This window comes from Chiloscyllium plagiosum, unplaced genomic scaffold (genome assembly GCF_037043375.1).
Source record: "Chiloscyllium plagiosum isolate Xiang-an unplaced genomic scaffold, Cpla_swu_hap1 HiC_scaffold_21, whole genome shotgun sequence".
NCBI classification, from domain to species: Eukaryota; Metazoa; Chordata; class Chondrichthyes; order Orectolobiformes; family Hemiscylliidae; genus Chiloscyllium; species Chiloscyllium plagiosum.
Window position 1 is genome coordinate 8,435,981 of NW_028270159.1, and position 25,013 is coordinate 8,460,993.

At 49.4% G+C, this 25,013-nt stretch overlaps 1 protein-coding gene across 5 annotated transcripts in view; it reads left to right on the forward strand.

Annotated features, from left to right (window-relative positions):
• Positions 1-25,013, forward strand: part of nup214 (nucleoporin 214) — a 188,923-nt gene that overhangs the window by 98,791 nt on the left and 65,119 nt on the right. For all 5 annotated transcript variants that reach the window (XR_015760678.1, XR_015760677.1, XR_015760679.1 and 2 more), the window contains 3 exons: positions 1,054-3,375; positions 7,977-8,041; positions 12,325-12,463. Coding sequence is in view for 2 of the 5 variants with exons in the window: in XM_087998212.1 (XP_087854338.1) it covers positions 1,054-3,375; positions 7,977-8,041; positions 12,325-12,463 (2,526 nt within the window). In the remaining 3 variants the exon portion in view is untranslated. The remainder of the gene's footprint in view (positions 1-1,053; positions 3,376-7,976; positions 8,042-12,324; positions 12,464-25,013) is intronic.

Consider the following 25,013-nt stretch of genomic DNA (forward strand, 5'->3'; position numbering starts at 1 on the left):
TGCACTTTTTCAATTCCATTTATATATTTTTTTGTTACTAATATAAGGAGCATACTGTTTCCATGTGACCGAACCATGGTTCGATACAGCTTTAGAATTACTCTTCTCCATTTTTTCAGTTCTGTGCCTCTAGAAATAAACATTTGTGTTGATTTTATTTTATTTTATATGGTCTTATTAACTTAAATTTGCTGATTTGTGGACCTGTATTCAGATCCTTTTGCACCTTCACTCTGTTTAGGTTCCTGGTTTTCTGACATGTGGGCTAACCTTGCTGCCTGAACAGTGGTATCCCTCATTTTATCCAGATTTCAATTACTTGTCCAGTCTGCAAAACCCTTACAATTCTTCCTAGTGTTGGCTGTCCTTAGAAATTTGATGGTCTCCACAAATTTAGAGATTTTTATTTGATTGCAAAATCTAAATTGTTAATATTTATATATTTTAATGTTAATATTACTGTTTAATATTTTTGTAAAAGTGATCCAATGTGAATCAGTGTTGTACCAAACTTCCCCACTCTGAATACATCCCCTGTGCCCTTGTTCTTTGTATTGCCTTTTTGAGTCAACCAGCTATCTGTTCTGCTCACTGTCCCTGGGCCCTGCATACTCTGACCTTGTTCATTCGTTCATTATGTGTGACAGCTCTTCGATTTTTGCTTTACTAATGACTTTGTCACTTTGTCCATAACCATTATTATCTCAAAGTAGGTTACCTCTTTAAGTACAGCTACTCCAACTCACCTTTCTTCCCTCTATCTTTTCAAAGTGTATTGTGTTGTGTGATATATGTCTCCCAATCCTAATTTTTCTGCTGCATTTCACTAGACCTGGCTATATCATGTTCCTTGTTGTGAATTATTGTTTTCAGTTCTTTGTTTTATTGCGAGCATTGCACTTTTGTACAGGCAGTTCAACTCATTTTTAATAGCAGCTCCTCACACTTTCTTTTTAACCAGCTTTTTACGTAACTGTTTTGTGTTATATGTTTCCCATTCACCAATGGTCTTACCTCAATGACTCATACAAAATTTTTTATTCTGTTCTTCAGGATATCTTTTAGGTACAAAGGATGCTATTCGCTCCACCTTAAAAGTGCCCAGTAAAGTATCCTTTGGATTGGGAACGGACATCCCCCCTTCACACAGGAGTTCAAAGTCCAGCTCTAGCTCTGTCTCTACATCTGAGTCTGCAGTCACTGGCGTCTATCCCCCTAATGCTGTGAGTTCAGAGCTGCAACCAGCTGGCAGACCGGTTGTAAATGGAACAACTCCTGAGTCTGCAATCCCTGCAGCCGCAGGAAAACCTGAGGATCAACAGTCCAGTTCCGAAACACAGCCTTCCAAACTGGAGTCTCGCATTGAGCTTTACCCACCTAAAACTGAAGTTCCACTGCAGCCTGAACCTGAGATTCTGCTGCAGGCCAGGCCTGAGGTTTCACCACAGCCTGAGGTACCTCAGCCGCAGCCTAGGCCTGAGTTTGCTCCTCCAGCGCCCAGGCCTGAGGTTCTGCCTCAGCCAGGGCCCCAGGTTGCTCCCCTGGAGACCGGGCCCGAGGCTGCTCCCCTGGAGACCAGACCCGAGGCTGCTCCCCTGGAGACCAGGCCCGAGGCTGCTCCCCTGGAGACCAGGCCCGAGGCTGCTCCCCTGGAGACCAGGCCCGAGGCTGCTGCCCTGGAGACCAGGCCCGAGGCTGCTGCCCTGGAGACCAGGCCCGAGGCTGCTGCCCTGGAGACCAGGCCCGAGGCTGCTGCCCTGGAGACCAGGCCCGAGGCTACTGCCCTGGAGACCAGGCCCGAGGCTGCTGCCCTGGAGACCAGACCCGAGGCTGCTGCCCTGGAGACCAGGCCCGAGGCTGCTGCCCTGGAGACCAGGCCCGAGGCTGCTGCCCAGGAGACCAGGCCCGAGGCTGCTGCCCAGGAGACCAGGCCCGAGGCTGCTGCCCTGGAGACCAGGCCCGAGGTTGCACCCCTGCCACAGACTAGGCCTGAAGTAATACCGCTGCAGAGTGAAACAGATGTCAGTGAGGATAGTCCTAAAGGAGTCACAATTGGCAGCTTTTCTGGACTTGTAGTCAGTCAGACAGATGATGTCTGCAAATTCGAGAGATGTTCACAGGATAATTTCATCTTTGCCCAAACAGCCAAAACCTCAACAGCTTCTCCATCTGTGTCCTTTGGGGGGGTCCTTCAAATTGGAAAGTCAGAGTCGGCCGAAGTAACATCAGTAGCCTCAGTTGACGCAGTTGTGCCCAGGCCAAGTGGAACACCATATCCCTCTGCTTCTGCAGTTGGCAGCAGAACGCCCAGTTCAACTAGTGGTGCACAGTCGAGAGGGAGCAAAGCTGATTTTGTTACAAAGCAAGAAGAGCCCATCAGTACAGCTGGCCAAATTGCTGCTGCCATCGCTGCTATCAACACTTTGCAAGATTCAAGTCTTGCTAACTCATTGACATCCCTCTCGGTTTCATTAACTGAATCCACGGCGCTGTCCAGTCCTGATGGAAAGTATACACCTCTTACAAGCAGCTTGAGCACTTCCAGTGCAGCTGAGAAACAGGCAGGTACACAGAGCCCAAAATCACTGGCATCCAAACCCTCAATAGATTTTGCAGGAAGTCCTACTCTGGCAAGTCCGAGTGGGACGACATCTCCGTCCGTATCCACTTCCACGAGCAGTCAGTATGTACCAGGACTGATCATTACTCCAGAGTCCAGCACGATTTTGGTGCCATCTGTTGGACTCACTGACCAACAGCCTCCGTTGATGGGCAGTGTTGCAGCAGCGAGCAGCAGCCTGACCACCACCGAACCGCAGTTGGGAGCCACTGTGATTGCACCGTCTGTGCCAGCCCCCGTGACAACCCAGCCCAGTTCTGTCTCAGCACTCTTTGGTCAGCCCGTGGGCACCAGCACACCGCCGGCTCTGGGCTTCGGTCAGCTCACAACAACAGCTGCCCCGTCCACCTTTGGGCAAGGTACAAATGGTATGGCCACCCCGACCATTGCTGACAGCACCAGCTCAACAAAAGCTGCCTTTGGTCAGCCGTCGGAGCCGGGCGTTGGGCAGGGACAGCAGCATCCTGCATCCAGCAGTAGGTTCAGCTTTAAACAGCCCACGTTCGGAGCCCCGTCATCGTTTCCTCAGCCCGCGTCTACTGCCCCACCTGTGCCAGGGAGCACATCCTTTCCTGGCATCCCCACAACCAGTACTGCCACAACGTTTCCATTTGGACAGACAACTCCCGGCAATAATACCATATTCGGACAGTCTGGTACCCCAGCGTTCGGACAGAATGTTAGCTTCGGGCAAGCCCCTGCTTTCGGAACAAGCTCAGCAGCAACTTCTGGATTCAGCTTTGGACAGCCACCAAGTAAGACTTTGTACTTTGACACTTGTCTTGTTTCTCTTTGAGACTGAATGAAAAAGAGATCTTGTGTTTAAATCACACCTATCTTTCCCAGACAAAGGCTCATGAAAACGGGGGAACTCTCTCACACAGTATCTCCCTCTCCAAAGCCACGTCCACACGCACACAGGCATACACATGCAGACACACACACACACACACACACACTCATACCCATTCACTGTCACACTCACTGTCACACTCACTCACACTATCACACTCACTCATTCACTGTCACACTCCCACTCATTCACTCACTGTCACAATCCCACACGCGCATGCGCATGCAGACACACGCAATCACTGTCACAACCCCACACAGACAGACACACACGCACTTACGCAGACACTCACACTCAGACACTCTCACTCTCCCGCACAGACACACACACAGTGACACTGTCACACTCACTCAGACATTGTCACTCTCTCTCACAGGTGCTGCCACACTGTCACACTCCCGCACTGACGCTGTCCCTCTCCCGTACTGACGCTGTCCCTCTCCTGGACTGACGCTGTCCCTCTCCCGGACTGACGCTGTCCCTCTCCCGGACTGACGCTGTCCCTCTCCCGGACAGACGCTGTCCCTCTCCCGGACAGACGCTGTCCCTCTCCCGGACAGACGCTGTCCCTCTCCCGGACTGGCGCTGTCCCTCTCCCGGACTGGCGCTGTCCCACTCCCGGACTGACGCTGTCCCTCTCCCGGACTGACGCTGTCCCTCTCCCGGACTGACGCTGTCCCACTCCCGTACTGGCGCTGTCCCTCTCCCGTACTGACGCTGTCCCTCTCCCGTACTGACGCTGTCCCACTCCCGTACTGGCGCTGTCCCTCTCCCGGACTGACGCTGTCCCTCTCCCGGACTGACGCTGTCCCACTCCCGTACTGGCGCTGTCCCTCTCCCGTACTGGCGCTGTCCCTCTCCCGGACTGACGCTGTCCCTCTCCCGGACTGACGCTGTCCCACTCCCGGACTGGCGCTATCCCTCTCCCGGACTGGCGCTGTCCCTCTCCCGGACTGGCGCTGTCCCTCTCCCGGACTGGCGCTGTCCCTCTCCCGGACTGGCGCTGTCCCTCTCCCGGACTGGCGCTGTCCCTCTCCCGGACTGGCGCTGTCCCTCTCCCGGACTGGCGCTGTCCCTCTCCCGGACTGACGCTGTCCCTCTCCCGGACTGACGCTGTCCCACTCCCGGACTGACGCTGTCCCACTCCCGGACTGACGCTGTCCCACTCCCGGACTGACGCTGTCCCTCTCCCGGACTGGCGCTGTCCCTCTCCCGGACTGGCGCTGTCCCTCTCCCGGACTGGCGCTGTCCCTCTCCCGGACTGGCGCTGTCCCTCTCCCGGACTGGCGCTGTCCCTCTCCCGGACTGGCGCTGTCCCTCTCCCGGACTGGCGCTGTCCCTCTCCCGGGCTGGCGCTGTCCCTCTCCCGGGCTGGCGCTGTCCCTCTCCCGGGCTGGCGCTGTCCCTCTCCCGGGCTGGCGCTGTCCCTCTCCCGGGCTGGCGCTGTCCCTCTCCCGGGCTGGCGCTGTCCCTCTCCCGGGCTGGCGCTGTCCCTCTCCCGGGCTGGCGCTGTCCCTCTCCCGGACTGGCGCTGTCCCTCTCCCGGACCGGCGCTGTCCCTCTCCCGTACTGGCGCTGTCCCTCTCCCGGACTGGCGCTGTCCCTCTCCCGGGCTGGCGCTGTCCCTCTCCCGGGCTGGCGCTGTCCCTCTCCCGGACCGGCGCTGTCCCTCTCCCGTACTGGCGCTGTCCCTCTCCCGGGCTGGCGCTGTCCCTCTCCCGGGCTGGCGCTGTCCCTCTCCCGGACCGGCGCTGTCCCTCTCCCGGACCGGCGCTGTCCCTCTCCCGGACCGGCGCGGTCCCTCTCCCGGGCCGGCGCGGTCCCTCTCCCGGGCCGGCGCTGTCCCTCTCCCGGGCCGGCGCTGTCCCTCTCCCGGGCCGGCGCTGTCCCTCTCCCGGGCCGGCGCTGTCCCTCTCCCGGGCCGGCGCTGTCCCTCTCCCGGGCCGGCGCTGTCCCTCTCCCGGGCCGGCGCGGTCCCTCTCCCGGGCCGGCGCGGTCCCTCTCCCGGGCCGGCGCGGTCCCTCTCCCGGGCCGGCGCGGTCCCTCTCCCGGACCGGCGCTGTCCCCCTCCTACACAGATGCACATACGCAGACACACTGTCACACTCCCACACCGACACACCCGTCACACTCTCTCTCACTCTCTCACGCACACACTGTCGCACTCTCTCGCAGACGCAGTCACGCTCCTACACAGATGCTGTCACCACACTCTGAGTTGTTCTGGTCACCGCATTATAGGAAGGATGTGGAAGCTTTGGAAAGGGCTCAGAGGAGATTTACGAGGATGCTGAGGGAGTGGGCACCGTCAGAGGGTCAGTGCTGAGGGAGTGGGCACTGTCGGAGGGTCAGTGCTGAGGGAGTGCGCACTGGAGGGTCAGTGTAGGGGGAGCGGGCACCATCGGAGGGTCAGTGCTGAGGGAGTGCGCACCGTCGGAGGGTCAGTGCTGAGGGAGTGCGCACCGTCGGAGGGTCAGTGCTGAGGGAGTGGGCACCGTTGGAGGGTCAGTGCTGAGGGAGTGGGCACTGTCTGGTATGGAGGGAGGTCTTACGAGGAAAAGCTGAGGCTGTATTCGTTAGAGAGAAGAAGGTTGAGAGGTGACTTCATTGAGACATATAAGATGATGGGAGGTTTAGCTGGATGGACAATGAGAGCCTTTTTCCTCTGATGGCGATGGCTACCACGAGGGGACATAGCTTTAAACTGAGGGGAGATAAATATAGGACAGATGTCAGAGGTAGTTTCTTTACTCTGGGTAGTAGGGGTTGTGGAACGCACTGCCTGCAACAGTAGTAGACTCGCCAACTTTAAGGGCATTTAAATGGTCATTGGATAGACATATGATGATAGTGTAGGTTAGATGGGCTTCAGACTGGTTTCATGGATGGGTGCAACATCGAGGGCTGAAGGCCCTGCACTGCTGTGGAATGTTCTTTGTTCTAATTTAATGGCATTTGCTTGTGTGTACAACTTCTGCAGAAAGTATTAAGCTAAGCTGTCCCCCAGTGAGACATGGTGGATGAGTATCTGTCAGTTGCAGTATGATGACCCGGTCAGGCACATCACATTGTTTTTATCCCTCAGGATGGGTTGACTTCAGCTTATCCCTGCATATTTCCCTCCAGTACTTAGCTCATTCTCATGTTTGGCACAAATGAGTTTTTCCCAAATTCCTAATCAGTGTGTGGCTTACTTTCTTCCTCATTCCTCCTAGCATTGTTCTCTGCACCCAGGAGGCTATTCCGCCTGTCTGTGCTGGCCCCCTGCAAAAGCCACTCTGCTGCTCCCCAGTTCCACTTCTTTCTTGATGGACCCTGCAAGTCTTTTCTCTCCGGGAAATGATTCAATTTCCTTTCAAAAGCCACTGCCTCTGCCAAACTCTCAGGCACCACATTCCAGATCCTCACCAGTCTGTGTTTAAAACAAAGACTTTTTATCTTGCCTGTTGACCTTGTCAGTCACCTTAATTTGGTGTCCTTCACAGAATAATACAGCACAGGAACAGGCCCTTCAGCCCTCCAAGCCTATGCTGACACATTTTGCCCTTCCATATTAAAACTGTCTTCATGTTCAGGATTTGTACCCTTCCTGTTCACATATTCATCCATTGCAACCTGTATGGGAATAGTGTCTCCCTCTCTATTCTGTCCTTATTTTGAATATGGAAACCTCAACAGAATTTTTTGACCAAGTTCCCAGTGTTGGAAGGATCAAGAACAAGAGGGCATGGAACTGAGATCATTAGCGAAAGGAATAATGGGAACTTGAGAAATGTTTGAACAGAGTGTGTGTGGTTAAGGTCTGAAATGCTGTGCTTGTGTGTGTAGTGGAGGCAGGTTCACTCAAAGCCTTCCAGAAGCGATTAACTATTGCCTCAGGAGGAAAGCGCAGGACAAAGCAGTGAAATGGTGCTAGATGTGTTGTTCATTCAGACACGCAGAGCAGATCTGGCCTATTGAAACTGGAACAACTCTGACTCTGAACTGTAAGATTCTATGATTCTATACTCAATTGCCTCTGTGAAAGGGAATGATAGGATAAATATTCTTGATTTTCAAACATGTTATAAAATCACGAGGGGCATGGTTTGGGTGAATTGTCAAGTCTTTTCCCCAGGGGAGTCCAAAACTAGAGGACAAAGGTTGAAGGTGAGGGGGGGGAAGATTTAAAAGGGACCTGAGGGGCAGCAGCTTTACACAGAGGGTGGTGCGTGTATGGAATGAGCTGCCAGAGGAAGTGGTAGAGGCTGGTACAATTATAGCATTTCAAAGGCATCCAGATGGGTATATGAGTAGGAAGGGTTTAGAGGGAGATGGGCTGGGTGCTGGCAGGTGGGACCAGATTAGGTTAGGATATCTGGTCAGCGTGGACGGGTTGGACCGAAGGGTCTGTTTCTATGCTCTGTGACTCAGATGTATCTATTTAGCTTAAAATTGGTTAAAGAAAGTGAGCTCATGACATGGTTTCACCTCCTAATTGCTGTTCCTTCTTATACTCTGCAGGTTTTGGCAGTTCAGCAGGCTCTGTATTTGGTCAGTCCACAAGCAGTGCTAATGTCTTTGGCCAGGTAAGATCCCAATCAACCTGGAGCCACTGAGTTGTCTCTTCCCAAGCAGCTTCGCGGAATTGCATGGTCACCGTTTAATTAACACTCAATGCAACAGCGACACTGTTGTCAAGACAATCTCTCATTTGGTTTGTCATTGCAGTTACAACCAAGCACCACCTCTGATCGCACCTTCCTGACCATAAAAGAAGCCATTTGGCCCATTTGAGTCAGTGTTGGCTCTCGAAGGAGTGGTCCTTCCCTGGCAGCACTTATCCAGTTTCCTTTTGAGAGTTACTGTGGAATGCTAATTGAAAGCTAACAGGATATTGTTGTGAGGGAATTGAATACAAAAATCGGGAGGTTATACGTCTGAGTTATGAAGGGCCCAAGTAAGGCCACAACTTGAGTACTGAGTACAGTACAGATCTCCTTATTTAAGAAAGGATGTAGGGACATTGAAAGCAGTTCAGTGATTTACTAAACTCATCATACCTGTCTTTATATGAGGAAAGGTTGAACAAATTTGGCTTGTACCCACTGGGAGTTTAGCAGAGTGAAAAGGTGACTGATTGGAAAGTATAAGATTCTGAGTGGTCTGATAGGGTGCATCTGGAAAGGATGTGGGGGGAATCGTGAACTAAGGGTCACTGGTTTGAAAATAAGGGCTTACCCTTTAAAGACAGAAATGAGAAGTTTTCATCTCGGGCTGGGTCACGTATCTGTGTAATTCTTCAAAAAACGGTGACAGCAGACCCCTTGAAATTTGTAGAGGCAGAATAAACAGATTCTTAATAAGCAACGGGTGTCAAAGGTTATCAGGATCGACAGCAATGTGGAGTCATCAGATCAGCCATGACCTTAAAAATGGCAGGATGAGTGGCCTCTTACACCAAATTCCTGTGTTTGTATAAGTCTGCTTCTATTAATCTTGCAGCCACTGCATTTCATGTATTAAAACAAGCCTCTCTCTCCTCTGGTTTTGATGCCAGTTCTGTGTCTCCTCTGCAGCCCTCTGATTTCCCCTTGTTGTACGAGGCCTGGTTCTTGCACCACACAATCCCTCAATGATTGTCCTTGTTCAACTCCTAAAGGAATCAACTGTTGCCTGCGGCCTGTTGAGTTCTTCACAGCACATTCTCAATTACTGCGCACCTTGGCATTGAGAGAACACTGCAAGGGTACAGTTGTTCAGTAGAAACAAAGCTCTTGTCTGCAATAGTTTGAAGACTGCATTGATTCGTCAGAGTTAGCAGTCATAAGCCTAGCGGAGCCTCTGAGCTGTTGTGCAGCTGAAGTGTTTTACCTCTTGTCCCAGGGAATGTTCAGACTACCTCCTCCATTACTAGCATGTCCAAGGAAGTATTCAATTAGTCAATCAGTGTACTAAGCTCAGCAGCTAATCAGGGTGGCAAAATTAACCCATTGGTAGGAAGTGTTGCTGAACAAACAGACCTTGGAGTGCAGGTTCATAGCTCTTTGAAAGTGGAGTCGTAGGTAGATAGGATAGTGAAGAAGGCATTTGATATGCTTTCCTTTATTGGTCAGAGTATTGATTACAGGAGTTGGGAGGTCATGTTGCGGCTGTACAGGACATTGGTTAGGCCACTGTTGGAATATTGCATGTAATTCTGGTCTCCTTTGTATCGGAAAGATGCTGTGAAACTTGAAAGGGTTCAGAAAAGATTTACAAGGATGTTGCCAGGGTTGGAGGATTTGAGCTATAGGGAGAGGCTGAACAGGCTGAGGCTGTTTTCCCTGGAGCGTTGGAGGCTGAGGGGTGACCTTATAGAGGTTTATCAAATCCTGAAGGGCCTGGATAAGGTAATTAGACAAAGTATTTTTGCTGGTGTCAGGGAGTCCAGAACTAGAGGGCATAGGTTTAGGTGAGAGGGGAAAGGTATAAAAGAGCCCTCGAGGCAACTTTTTCACGCAGAAGGTGGTACGTATATGGAATGAGCTGCCAGTGGTGGAGGCTGGTACAATTGCAACATTTAAGAGACATTTGGATGGGTATATGAATAGGAAGGGTTTGGAGGGATATGGGCCAGGTGCTGGCAGGTGGGACTAGATTGGGCTGGGATATCTGGTCGGCATGGACGGGTTGGACCAAAGGGTCTGTTTCTGTGCTGTACATCCTGTGACTGTGACAAGTTAGCTTGAAAGAAGATCGACTTTCTGGCCAGAGTGTCTGATTGACACCACCATTCCTGATCCGTGCTGGCAAACCTAAATGTTTGGTCCACACCCTCACTCCCGTTTGGGAATTTGTCTCTCATGTTCTTCTCGATACCTCCCACCCCTTTATTTCCTTCCCCACATCTCAAATTTCTTCCAGTTCTGTTGAAAGCTTATCAATTTAAAATACCCGCCTTGTCTGCATCTCTCTCACTGCGGCTGCTGCCTGACTTACTGAGTACTTTTCCAGCATTTTCTGTTGATCTTTTCAACGCCTCCGTCACATCAGCCTGCTTGGAATAATGCTGTGGTTCTGTCTGTGAGCCAGCTGATAAACACATTCCTGCTGCTACCAAAGTCCCCTCTGGTTTTCCTGAGTGTTCTGTTTCCTTTGAGCGGAGCGAGTTGAGCGGTGGAGCAGGTGGCTAATGTTTTCAACCACCTCACTAGCTGCCACTGCACATGTACTCAGGCAGCTTCCTGATGCCCATTGTCCAGAGGTGACTAGTGGCATTCCTCAGGGCTCTGTACTGGCGCCTCAGCTATGGTGACATAGAATGGGAGCCATGTATCCATGTTTGCCCACAACACCAAGTCAGGGTGGCAGTGTAAGTAGTCTATACATTGTAGCTTACATCGGATTATGTGGGACGTACAGCACAAACAGGTCATTTGGTCCAACCTTCAGGACATCAGCCTGCAAAGTGACAGATTAATTGAGTGGACCAATCTGTGGCAGGTGGAACACAGTAGGAAAAGTGCACAGCCATTCAATTAGGACCTGGGATTGAATGAGGCATTTTCTCAACTGAGTTCTAGCAACTTTGGAGGAGCAGAGGAATTTAGTCCAGAATCATGAAACGCTAGTAGACAGTATTTAAAATGACTGTCTGAATCTTGGCTTTTATCAAGATGGGTCTAGAATGCAAAGCTGAGCGAGTTATGTGTCACTTTGCTGAAACTGAATGGCTGTCTCCATTGAGGTTGAATATATTGGCCTGTGAGTGAGTGCAGTTTAGGATTATCAGCAAGGGTATCGCGTGGTCTGGCACCATGGTGAGTAAATGGAGTTAGGATAGACATTAGTTATGGTCTATTTGAATTTCAGAGAGGTTTGAGGGGTTGAACGGTCTCTCACTGTTCCCGTGTCCTTTACTCGTAATTCTGACTCTCAAACATGTATGAAGCTGTGGCCTAAAGTAGAACAGCAAATAAATAATCAGCTCTGTTACTTGTTTGGCTTTATACCCCATTGAAATACAACATATTTCTATTGGGGTAATGTTTGCTGATGTGCTGGTTCTCCCACAGTTGCTGTACTGTTTATGCTAGCGCTGTGTACAGAGGTGAGTCAGTCCTTCTAAAGGTGGAATTGTGTTGAGATGACAATGTAAATAGTCTAGATATTGTAGGATTATATGGCATATACAGCACGTGTGGCCTAACCTTCTGTTTATGGCCCTCCGGAAACTTTAAATTGTCCAAACCTCTACCCATCACTTGCCAAGCCCCACCTACTCATTAATCCTGCACTCACTGATCAACACTGGCTCCCAGTCGACCTCCATTTTAAAACTCTCATCTCCATTAGCAAATTCCTTAGTCATCTTGTCTCTGCAACCTCCAAAGGGTTAAGTCAGAGAGCCATAGAGATGTGCAGCATGGAAGGTTTCTACGCTCCTTAAATCCAAATTTTGTTTAATCTTCAATTGGTGACTGTACCTTAGACCTTACGCTCCAAAATATCTCTTCATTCCACGCACACCCAACTCTTCAGCTCTATATTTTTCCTTCCTTGAATTAGCTCCTGAACCATCCTTCTTTAGTAAAGCTTTCAGTCACCTGCCCTAATTTCTCCTTCAGGGTTTTATGAAGATCTGTGGCTCAGGTTGTGGTTGGAGTTGGCGGTCAGTTTGCAGAGCTTGGCGAACCGACCGATGACTCTAATTTCTCCTCCCATGGCTGGGTGTATCACTTGTGCCTGATAAGCCTCCTGTGCAGTGCCCTGGGACACTTCACTGTGTTAAAATGCCAAACAAACGCCAGTTCATTGCTGCTAGACACCTCAATAATTTTGTCAGAAACTGAAAGTAGGGCATTGCTGAATTTTCACATTTTCCTTGCAGCCTGCTAGCGCACAGTCAGTGTTTGGTTCCCAGGCATCTGGCGGAGGATTCTTTAGCGGACTGGGAAGAAGGCCAAGCATGGATGCCAGTGCTAGAAATCCATTTGGACAGGCCAACTTTGGATCAGCTGAGGCTGCCAGTGAGTTCCAGCGTTATCTTTTTCTTTTGAAATGTAGCTTTTGGGTATTCCTGGCCTGGGAATTCCTCAGGTAAGGGAAGCATGACCCATCCATGATTCAAGGCAATACAATTTATCCATCCCAATTCTCCACATGCTGTCACTTACGAAGACCATGAGCAGAAACAGGGTTCCCTCCCCTTGGTGGGGTGGCAGTGGGAACAGTTCAGATATTGGAGATGAAAGGCCAGCTGATTGTTGGGAGAAATTGTCAAAAGCAATAAGCAGTCCGCATTGGTATTTCCTGCTCCATGGGAAATCCCCTGGAATGTCAGCCATGATTGAGTAATGCACTCACCTGTGAATCAGGACCTTGGAGCTGGGGTTGCCTCAAGCCTACACATTGGGGAGATTGGACGCCTTCTCGCAGAGCGCTTCAGGGAACATCTCTGGGACACCCACACCAATCAACCCCACCGCCCTGTGGCCCAACATTTCAACTCCCCCTCCCACTCTGCCAAGGACATGCAGGTCCTGGGCCGCATCCACCACCATTCCCTCACCCGGCGCCTGGAGGAAGAACGCCTCATCTTCTGCCTCGGAGGACTTCACCAGTTTCCTCATTTCCCCTTCCCCCACCTCACCCTAGTTCCAAACTTCCAGCTCAGCACCATCTTCATGATCTGTCCTATCTCCCAATCTTCCTTTCACCTATCCGCTCCACCCTCTTCTCCGGCCTATCATCTTCATCCCCACCCCCATCCACCTATTGTACTCTTGGCTACCTTCTCCCCAGCCCTACTCCCCTCCCATTTATCTCTCCACCCCAAAGGCTCCCTGCCTCATTCCTGATGAAGGGCTTTAGCCCGAAATGTCAATTTTCCTGCTTCTTGGATGCTGCCTGACTTGCTGTGCTTTTCCAGTACCACTCTCATCTTGACTCTGATCTACAGCATCTGCAATCCTCACTTTTGTCAAGCCTACAGAGACCTGAGCGCAAAATCCAGGCCTACCCTTCCATGGTCAGTAGTGGGGCAGCGCCACACTGTCAAAGGTTCCATCTTTCAAATAGGTCATTAAATCAAGGTCCATCCTGCCCTGCTGGTTGGATGCAAAAGATGATGTGGAGCCACCTCAAGGAAAAGCCAGAGAGATATGATCTTTGTTTATAGGTAAAATTTATTCCTGAACCAACATCTGGAAACCAGATTATCTGGACATTGCTGTGAGCTTGCTGCGTTCAAATTGGCTTCCTCTGTTACTATCATAACTGCACATCAAGATGGCTTGAAGTTATAAAAAGGGCTATGTAAATGCAAGCCCGTCTTTATGCTGTTTAAGCTTTGCACCAAAAGTGAGAGAAACTTGTCACATGGTATCCTTTCAGTCAGCTTGTCCTGGCCTCGTGTCCTGAAAGATCTAGCATCTGAAGCATTAGCTGAAAACCTAGTTCCTGTTAAGCTGATGATGTGTCTGGTTTACTCATTGCAACCATTTGTTTCTGGGTGATCGGGCAGACTTGTTCATCTGTTTCACATGAGCTGTAATGGTAACTGAGCTATCCCACCATCTCCCTACGTTATTTAACATAGCCATAGTACAATAAACATATAGAAGGATTCAGGAGTATTAGGAAGAATGCGAGGAGGATCTCATGGAAACCTATAAAATTCTAATAGGGTAAATACAGAAAGGATATTCCCGATAACTGGCACTGAGGGGTGACAGTTTTTTAAAGATACGGGAGGGCACGGTGGTTCAGTGGTTAGCACTGCTACCTCACAGTACCAGGACCCCAGGTTCAATCCCAGCATCGGGCGACTGTCTGTGTGGAGTTTGCAAATTCTCCCTGTGTCTACGTGGATTTCCTCCCACAGTCCAAAGATGTGCAGGCCAGGTGAATTGGCCATGCCAAATTGCCCATCGTGTTCGGTTCATTAGTCAGAGGGAAACGGGACTGGGAGTTACTCTTCGGAGGGCTGGTGTGGACTTGTTGGGCCGAAGGGCCTGTTTCCACACTGTAGGGAAACAAATCTAATCTAATCATAAACTATTCAGGATTGAGATGAGGAGAAATGTCTTCACCCAGAGAGTGGGGAGCCTGTGGCATTCTCTGCCACAGAAAGTGGTTGAATGTTTTCAAGAAAGAATTAGATATAATTCTTGAGGTTAAAGGGATGAAAGGGTATAGAGAGAAATTGGGACGGGGGACTGGGTTGGTTGATTTGCCATGAATGGTGGAGCAGGCCCAAAGGGCTGAATGGCCTCCTGCTACTCCTACTGTGTGTGTACAGTCCAACCAAGCTATCATACCAAAATCAGGGGATACAAACTCCAACAAAACTGAAAAGACGTGTCAGTCAACTCCTGACAATATTAACCATGTTATGAGGTTCCCTATTCTATAGGTCACAGCAGGTTCCAAGAGCACTATGTACCTCTTCTGTGAGGTCACTCACCTTCTGTGTGTGTTTGTGTTTGTGTTTCAGACCCATTGCTGTTGATTCTTGATCACCCTGTTGAATGGTCTTGTAAATTACCCCTCAAAATATACAACTGATAGTTATAGAAAAGCAAAGTACATGGATACGGAAGATCTGAAATAAAAACATAGTTCTGAAGAGACTCGGCAGATGTGGCAGCATCTGTGGACAAAGAAATGAGAGTTAACGTTTTGTATCTGGTATGATTCCTCTTCTGACTGGGAAGGATTTGGGAAGTTGTCGGTTTTCTTTTAACCTACTGACATCGGAGGAGGAGCAAGTGAACAGACTGTGAGGGGCTCAGAGCGAAAGAGAAAGGCAGGAGAGATAGAGGAGGAAAATGGGTATCAGTAGAGGTGTGGAAACAAGCACGTAGGTCCACTGTGCTGAGTTCAGGCACAGCTGGGGGATGGTGCTGATGTCAGGGGAATGGAGGGCAGCGAACATGCTCTGAAATTGTGGCGCTCAGGTTGGAATCTGAGAGGTTGTAAAGTGCCTAAGTGGAAATGTTCAATGTATGATCACTGTCACACAATTCAATAATTGATCATAATGCTTAACAGTAGTGCAGAGCTAAATCTTCTGCAACTTGGGGGTGGCATAGTGGCTCAGCAGCTAGCCTCACAGCACCAGGGTCCAGGTTTGATTCCAGCCTTGGGCGACTGTCTGTGTGGAGTTTGCACATTCTCCCCGTGTCTGGGTGCTCCGGTTTCCTCCCACAGTCACAGAGATGTGCAGATTAGGTGGATTGGCCATGCTAAATTATCCACAGTTGTTAGATGCATTAGTCAGAGGGAAATGGGTCTGGGTAGGTTGCTCTACGGAGGTTCAGTGTGGACTTGTTGGGCCGAAGGGCAAGTTTCTAATCTAATCTAGTTTACTCCGCATTTCACACAGTTTGGAGGGAAGTGGTAGTGTAGTGATGATGTCACTGGACTAGTAATCCAGAGGCCCAAGCTAGTGCTGGGTTGGTGCTATTCCACAGCAGTAGAAGTAATTTGATTTCACTGACTGAATCTGGAATTGAAAGAGAGTATCATCAATGGTAAACACATCAACTGTCATCGTCTGTTGTCAAGTCCCGCCTGGTTCAGGAGTGAGCTTATGGGAAGGAATCTTTACCTGATCTAGCTCCATCAGGTCCACAACAATGTAGACGGCTGTTACCTGCCTTAAAATCATCGAATCTCTACTGCGTGGGAAGAGGTTGTTTGGCCCCTTGAGTCTGCAGTGACCCTCCAAAGAGTATCCCACCCAGACCTCCAGCCCCGTAACCTCCTATTTTCCATGGATAATCCACCTAGCCTGCATAGGCCTGGACACAATGGGAGAATTTTGCACGGTTAATCCACCTAGCCTGTATAACCCTGGACACCATGGGAGAATTTTGCATGGTTAATCCACCTAGCCTGTATAACCCTGGACACCATGGGAGAATTTTGCACGGTTAATCCACCTAGCCTGTATAACCCTGGACACCATGGGAGAATTTTGCATGACTGATCCGCCCTAGCCTGTGCATCTTTGTAGATAAGGCTTCTGCTGAGACTTGTTTACCAAATTACCCCTCACAGTTTTTTTGAATCCATACTGCCTATGTGCCCCATTTCCTGCCCCTCTGTAATGGTTGAGTAAACCGGTCAGTTTGAGGTCAGTCTGGGGCAGGCAGCAAATACTGGAGGGTGCCCACATCCCTGGAAGAGTGAAAAAGTTTCAACGGTGAAGTGGGGCTGACTCTTTTTCTGGGATTTATAATACTGTATATTCTTCAAATTCTGTCGTGCTATCGCATTGTCTGGTCTTCATTTCCATGTCCCCTGGCAAAGACTTTATCCTGATTGTTCTTTCTGTCTGTCAGCCTGTCTGCAGAAGATGGTTTGCAATCTGTCAGAGGCCTTTGACACTCCTGTGTGGGTGAGAGTTCTTTCGGTACATGTCTCCTTCCAATCTGGTTTTTACACACAGCCCTTTATGTACCGAGACACCACCTTGCCTTCAATTTCACAGGCACCTCGCTGTCGTGGAATTGTTGGCTTACTTCTGTGGCCCTCTGAAGATGAAAAATTAATAATCCATAAGATGGCCTTCCAGACCTGCACCTCCGAACCCCTCAGGGTCGTGCTGTGACCTTTGTCCAATTCATAAAGCAAATGAAAAGAGTGGCAGTGTCTGTTCCTAGGCTAATGATCCTGATGTCCCGGACATGAGTTCAAATTCCTCCATAACAGCTGGGGGACGTAACTTCAGTTAATTGAGATAAAATTATCAAGTCTGGAATTTTAAAGCTGATATTCAGAGTGAAGTTACCCATCCGGAGAGAAGCCCACCCTGAGGGTTTTCGAAAGCTGTTGATCATCTTGACAGAGTCTGTCCTCTAGCCCGACCCACAGCAACGTGAGGCTCCTAACTGACCCCTCGAGTGGTCTTGTGTGCCACTCGGTTGTATTAATCTCTGTCTCAAAGGCAATTGGAGATGGGCAGTAAATGCCAACCTTACCAATGACACCCACAGCCCATCGATAAACTAAAAGAAGGTACTCCCAGGTTGGGATTAATTCTAATTGAGAAGTTACACAATATAATGAAATACATTTTTGAAGAAATCAATAGTAGTTCCATCTGATTCACTAACAGTGCAGCGTGAAGGATAAGATCGGAGTAGACTATGGTAAAGGCAGACGATTTTCACAAAGGTCTGCTCCTAGCCCACACAGTGGGCACAGCTTTACCTGCCCGCTACTACAGTAATGTCCATACCTGGAGCAGCCATGTGGATGGGATTCTTGGAAACCTCTCTTTGGAAATGTGCCCTGTCTAATCTTATTTCACTCCTTCACAGGTTAATAATTTCATGGCTTGAACCTTCTGAAATTAGCATAGAATACTGCTGTTACCATTACAAATTTTTACATCAGCCTTGATTGTGTTTCTTGACCTTATCAGTTTGTGAGCTGCAAGCCGATGCTGTAGATCAGCTTTAATGCGTTGGCATTGCGACAAAACAGGACTGGAAATAATCAGAGCTTTTATTTAATATAAGGTCACTTCCCAGTTTAATTTGGGTCAGGGAATTGGTTCCACTTTACTCTATTCCTTGCCATAGTATAGCCAGAATTGGAACATTGTTTCCCACTGAATAAACACTCTGATCTGTTAGTTTGGCAGGCTGTGGTTGTCCTCAGTAAGTGTTGCAGGAGAATACCAGCTCACTGCTCTGTATATGCTGATATTCCTGGTGTCTCCATCCTCCTTCAGTGAAGGAAACATGGTCTGGTCTGGTACGGTAGCGGAAAACCACATCTTGGTCTATCTCGAGAAGTCTCTTGAGGTTAACAAGACATAGTTTGTTGCATTTTACCAACTGGTTGCAAGTTACTTGATATAATCCACTTTGGAGCAAAGATTTTGAGGAGGACCATAAGACAACTCTCACTCCTTTCAGATGTTCAGCTGTTCTGGCCACAAGTCCATATGACATCGTCATAGTGGGTGTTACTGATGGTACTCAGCAGTAATCCTTTCAGGTCTTTTCAGATCCTACACAACAGTGACAGCCTTTACTCTGAGCTGCAACAAACTGCAGTGCTGACATTGTTAAATAGGGAGGTGTCAGGATTTTGATCCCAGTGACAATGCAGGAATGCCAGTCTATATCCACGTCGGTGAAGAGGTGGAAGTTATGGCTCAAGGTGTTCCCCAGACTCTAGTCATTCTCTGATGATCGCAGGTACAGGACCGAGATGTGCTGAACCAGACTGATGCATTGTGAATTTCCAATGAATTAGGAATCATATGGTACAGAAGGAGGCCACCGTGCTCATGTCATCAAATTTCCAATCAGTCTCACTTCCCTTTTCTCCCCATAGCCCTGGGAACTATCTTTAAACCCCTTTGATTCTCTGTGTTGCTTCTTGAAGTGAACTAAAAATGTGATGCAGTTGAACTGAATATCTTCAACCTGCCGTTGTCGGAGCGCCATCTGTTAAACCAGAGAACAGTCTGCTGGCAAAACAATTGAGACCAGGACAGGATTCCGTTGAGCAACAACTACAAAGGTGGAACTGGAAGCAAACGATTCCGTGCCTTTTTTCATCTGAACCAGCGCTGAGTTTAACCAGGTTGTTGAGCAGTTAGCTAGTAGTTGTAACACTCAGTAAATAATCCTGCTGCATCAGGGGCAGGGTTCAGACCAAGGATGTGCAACTCTGTTCTGTTAAATTAATTTACCAGTACATCACACCTAGTGTGTGAATGTATTTCACGTGTAAATGTAACGTCGTGTGAATGTATTTGCGTACATTTTGCAAACAGGATTTCCCAAAGCACAGGAAGGGGGGAGGGAGTGGTGGAGTTGCTGAATTTTAATATTCAAGGAGGCTGAAATCGAATAGATTTTTGCGTTGGACTGGGCTGGTGAGGGGCTACAGAGTATGTTTATAGTCCACAGTTGGAATGACCAGGCCATTGGACATATCCACTGTCCAGAAGCTTTCACCTTGTGGTCCTCATAGAAGCTCTGACCCATCAAACTTCCGTCAGAGCGCTGTGCAGTAGACTTGTCAAATCATCCAACCCAGGTGCTCCATTCTGCTGGCAGCAGATGCATCTAGTTCTTGTGACAACAGTGAATCTAGATTTTGGTCATTTGTGTTGATGAGTTCATGGATCAAGTCTGTTTAATTGAGTGTAATTGCATGGGGTTGTGAGGTTCTCTGAAAATGGAGGCGTACGGAATCACTTGTTATTTTATTGGATTTTAAAATTTGAGAATGGTCATGCGGCCCAACTGGTTGCATATTTATGCTCCATACCAATCTGCTCCTCCTCTCTCTCCGTCTTTCTATCATCCTACATTCCTTTCTTCCCCCCCCCCATCACATTTATCCTGTTCCCCTTCAATGCATCACAGAAGACTGCTAGGCATGCTTTTAAAATACGAGGAGATCAAAAATGGGTACATGACCTAGGGAGAAGAGTTGAGCAGCCGTCTGCGCAAGTCGACATTGCAATCCATCAGAACACAGAAAACCGCCCCTTGCAATTATGTAAGCAGAGATAGTAAAGGTCCTTGCATCTCACACCTTGCAAGGACTACCTTGGGCTTGTCAGAAAAGGTAATATCAAATGATGGATACACTCATCTGAGGGAGCACAGTTCACATAATTTCACATCAGTGATGAGTGTTGATGATTGGCAAAGTGACCTTTCTTTTTAAAAGCCTCGATGTAGCATTTCTTTCACCGAACTTAATAAGCAGTAACTGCAATGCAGTCCTGTAAAGTTTGATATTGAGCTAAAAGAGAGTGAAGTTGTATTTATAAAACGTCTTTCACGTCCTTCGGCTGTTTCAGAGCATTCTGCAGCTCCAGTTTTGACAGGCCATCCTTTTGTTTTACGATCCAAAATGAAGAGCCAGTGTGTGCACAGTAAGCTCCCATACACTTCATTCCAATGCTCAGGAGCACTTCGTTGGTTGTAAATATGTGCTCTGGGATCACAATGTGTACTGTATAAATTAAAGTTCTTGCTTTCAAATGACAAGATAACTCCTTAATTTTCAGCTTTCCACCATTGGCCCCAACTCCAATTCTGCAATTCTTTCCCTGAGCCTTTCCCATCTCTTCCCTGCTTTAGGGTGCTTCCTTTAAAACCAGCCTCACCTGCTCTGACCTGAACCGGGTTCCGAATGTTGTTTGTGTGCTTGCGAAACATCTTCAAATGTTTTGATTACGTTAAGTGTGCTAGACAAGTGCAAGTTGCTGTTGTAGGGCTGATTAAACACTGAGTATTGGCTGGGACACCAGACCTCCCCACTCTTTGTTGTGTCATTCTCTTTGATCTTTGCTGTTCCCCTGAATAGATAAATGGAGCCTGTATTGGGCATGAAAGACACTGCACCTTATTGCCAGCACTGAAATGTCTGCCTGTTGTGTTCAACTAACTGCAGTGAGGTTTACATCATAAATTAAAGAATGTTACCAATTTACAAAGTTGGGTTGACTTCCACATGAACCACCATTAGGAAGCAGCTGGTAGCTTGACCTTTATCATCTCATTGGATGGGATGAGAGGTGAAGGGTCAAGGTACAGAGCAAGATGGGTAAATGGAAGAATGAAGTGTCTTGAGATCCATCAAGTCCTCTTTGGAGAGTCATCAGCCAAAACTCGAAACTGAGCCGGATGAGGATATCTGGCCACACAGATATAAGCTTGCTCAAGAAGGCAAATTTTAAAGGAACCTCTTAAAAGAGGAGAGTGTGCTATTAGGGGGCTTCAGAAGGGAGGGTATTTTGGCCAATAGTAGAAAATATACAAGAGGCCAGATTTGGAGAATCCCAGAAATCTCTGAAGGTTAGAGGACTGAAGAAGATTTCACCAATCGGGTGAGGGGGTGAAATGAGTTTGTGTGAATTTTGCTGGACTGGAGGCTGTTGTAGGTGAGTGAGCTCAGTGGGATTTGGTGCAGGCAAAAGACGTAGTGCATGGATGGACAGGTTTCTAAGGTACTTTCTACTGAACCCGATGCCAATGTGAAACGTCAGGCTGAAGAATGGATCTCTATCTTTGTTTTCTCTCGAGCATTAGCTCAGTATGCACAAGCTTTTGAACTAAAATGTTGCTTGACTAGCAGAATGAGAAATCTCGGGGCAGCACTGATTACCCAACGTTACCTTCGTGCTATTGAAATTTAGAGTAATCTCACAATTTGATTACCATGGTGGTGGAGATTATCTGGGATATGCAGGAGTGTCGAGTTGAGATTAAAATCAGATCAGCCATGATCTTATTAAGTTGGAGTACAGGCACATACGTGTGCCAAAAGAGCTATTCTTGTACGTATGCTAGCATCCTACCATGGTGCCTCAGTGGATAGCATTGCCAGGAGCCGAGGTTCAATTTGAGTCCCCACAAGTGTGCAGTTTGCATGTTCTCCCCCTGTCTGTGTGGGTTTCCTCCGGGTGCTCTGGTTTTCTCTCTCAGTCCAAAGATGTGCAGGTTAGATGGATCGGCCATGCTCAAACATCCGTAGGGTCCAGGGAATGTACAGGCTAGGTGGGTCATCTGTGGTAAATGTGAGGTTATGAGGCTGGGTCTGGATGGATTGCTCTTCAGAGGGTTGGTCCAGGCCCCATGGCCTCTCAGCACTGTAGGGATTCTATGACTCTGTGCTCTTGTTATGGTTGCTCAGTTCTATCTGCCCTTCTGTCTGTAACCTTCAGCTGTTCAGAAACTGATCACAGCATCTGACCAATGTAGCCTGATTTACTGAGTCTTTCATTCTTAACTTCTGTGAGAAATGTACTAAGGACCTTGGCACTTTACAATGACAATGACTAGCTTTTGTATAGCACCCGTAATGGAACTTCACACCATATTACACGGGAGCAATTATCAAGCACAATTTGACATCAAGCCACCAGAGAGAGACTGGGAGGGTGAGATAGGGTAAAGGAACATTTCAACAGGAGAAAGAGATTGAGTTATAGTGAGTGGGAATTCAAGAGCTTCGCTCCAAGGTTACCGAATGTTGGAAATCTGGGAATTCAGCGTAAGACAAGAATTAATCATTGATCGATCATTAGTCAGCCATCTTTGGCTAGCTCTTCACCTCTGAAGATATTAATCATTTCACGTTCTGAAGAGATTTCTTTCTCAGTCAGCTGTTGATAGTCATATTAGTAGAAAGTTTCTTATATTGGGGCTGGAGAAGCAGGTTGTGGTCATGCATTGAAGTTGTGGTCATGTGCTAAGGTTGTGGTTATGCATTAAAGTTGTGGGTTGCGCGTTGAGGTTTTGGTTGCGCGTTGAGGTTGTGTTTGCGCGTTGAGGTTGTGGTTGCGCGTTGAGGTTGTGGTTGCGCGTTGAGGTTGTGGTTGCGCGTTGAGGTTGTGGTTGCGCGTTGAGGTTGTGGTTGCGCGTTGAGGTTGTGGTTGCGCGTTGAGGTTGTGGTTGCGCGTTGAGGTTGTGGTCATGCGCTGAGGTTGAGGTTGTGGTCATGCGCTGAGGTTGAGGTTGTGGTCAGGCGTTGAGTTTGTGGTCAGGCGTTGAGGTTGTGGTCAGGCGTTGAGGTTGTGGTCAGGCATTGAGGTTGTGGTCAGGCGTTGAGGTTGTGGTCAGGCGTTGAGGTTGTGGTCAGGCGTTGAGGGTGAGGTTGTGGTCAGGCGTTGTGGTAGTGGTCAGGCATTGAGGGTGCGATCAGGCATTGAGGGTGAGGTTGTGGTGAGGCGTTGAGGGTGAGGTTGTGGTGAGGCGTTGAGGGTGAGGTTGTGGTGAGGCGTTGAGGGTGAGGTGGTGAGGCGTTGAGGGTGAGGTTGTGGTGAGGCGTTGAGGGTGAGGTTGTGGTTAGGCGTTGAGGGTGAGGTAGTCAGGCGTTGAGGTTGAGGTTGTAGTCAGGCGTTGAGATTGACGTGGTCATGCGTTGAGGTTGTGGTCATGCGTTGAGGTTGTGGTCAGGCGTTGAGATTGACGTGGTCATGCGTTGAGGTTGTGGTCATGCGTTGAGGTTGTGGTCAGGCGTTGAGGTTGTGGTCAGGCGTTGAGGTTGTGGTCAGGCGTTGAGGGTGAGGTTGTCAGGCGTTGAGGTTGTGGTCAGGCGTTGAGGTTGTGGTCAGGCGTTGAGGTTGTGGTCAGGCGTTGAGTTTGTGGTCAGGCGTTGAGGTTGTGGTCAGGCGTTGAGGTTGTGGTCAGGCGTTGAGGTTGTGGTCAGGCGTTGAGGTTGTGGTCAGGCGTTGAGGTCGTGGTCAGGCGTTGAGGTCGTGGTCAGGCGTTGAGGTCGTGGTCAGGCGTTGAGGTCGTGGTCAGGCGTTGAGGTCGTGGTCAGGCGTTGAGGTCGTGGTCAGGCGTTGAGGTTGTGGTCAGGCGTTGAGGGTGAGGTTGTGGTCAGGCGTTGAGGGTGAGGTTGTGGTCAGGCGTTGAGGGTGAGGTTGTGGTCAGGCGTTGAGGGTGAGGTTGTGGTCAGGCGTTGAGGGTGAGGTTGTGGTCAGGCGTTGAGGGTGAGGTTGTGGTCAGGCGTTGAGGTTGTGGTCAGGCGTTGAGGTTGTGGTCAGGCGTTGAGGTTGTGGTCAGGCGTTGAGGTTGTGGTCAGGCGTTGAGGTTGTGGTCAGGCGTTGAGGTTGTGGTCAGGCGTTGAGGTTGTGGTCAGGCGTTGAGGTTGAGGTTGTGGTTGTGGTCATGCGTTGATGGTGAGGTTGTGGTCATGCGTTGAGGTTGACGTTGTGGTCATGCGGTGAGGTTGTGGTCATGCGTTGAGGGTGAGGTTGTGGTCATGCGTTGAGGGTGAGGTTGTGGTCATGCGTTGAGGGTGAGGTTGTGGTCATGCGTTGAGGGTGAGGTTGTGGTCATGCGTTGAGGGCGAGGTTGTGGTCAGGCGTTGAGGGTGAGTTGTGGTCAGGCGTTGAGGTTGTGGTCAGGCGTTGAGGGTGAGGTTGTGGTCAGGCGTTGAGGTTGTGGTCATGCGTTGAGGGCGAGGTTGTGGTCAGGCGTTGAGGGTGAGGTTGTGGTCAGGCGTTGAGGTTGTGGTCAGGCGTTGAGGTTGTGGTCAGGCGTTGAGGTTGTGGTCAGGCGTTGAGGTTGTGGTCAGGCATTGAGGGTGAGGTTGTGGTCAGGCATTGAGAGTGAGGTTGTGGTGAGGCATTGAGGGTGAGGTTGTGATGAGGCATTGAGGGTGAGGTTGTGGTGAGGCATTGAGGGTAAGGTTGTGGTGAGGCATTGAGGGTGAGGTTGTGGTCAGGCGTCGAGGTTGTGGTCAGGCGTCGAGGTTGTGGCCAGGCGTCGAGGTTGTGGCCAGGCGTCGAGGTTGTGGCCATGCGTCGAGGTTGTGGCCATGCGTCGAGGTTGTGGCCATGCGTCGAGGTTGTGGCCATGCGTCGAGGTTGTGGCCATGCGTCGAGGTTGTGGCCATGCGTCGAGGTTGTGGCCATGCGTCGAGGTTGTGGCCATGCGTCGAGGTTGTGGCCATGCGTCGAGGTTGTGGCCATGCGTCGAGGTTGTGGCCATGCGTCGTGGTTGTGGCCATGCGTCGAGGTTGTGGCCATGCGTCGTGGTTGTGGTCATGCGTCGAGGTTGTGGTCATGCGTTGAGGTTGTGG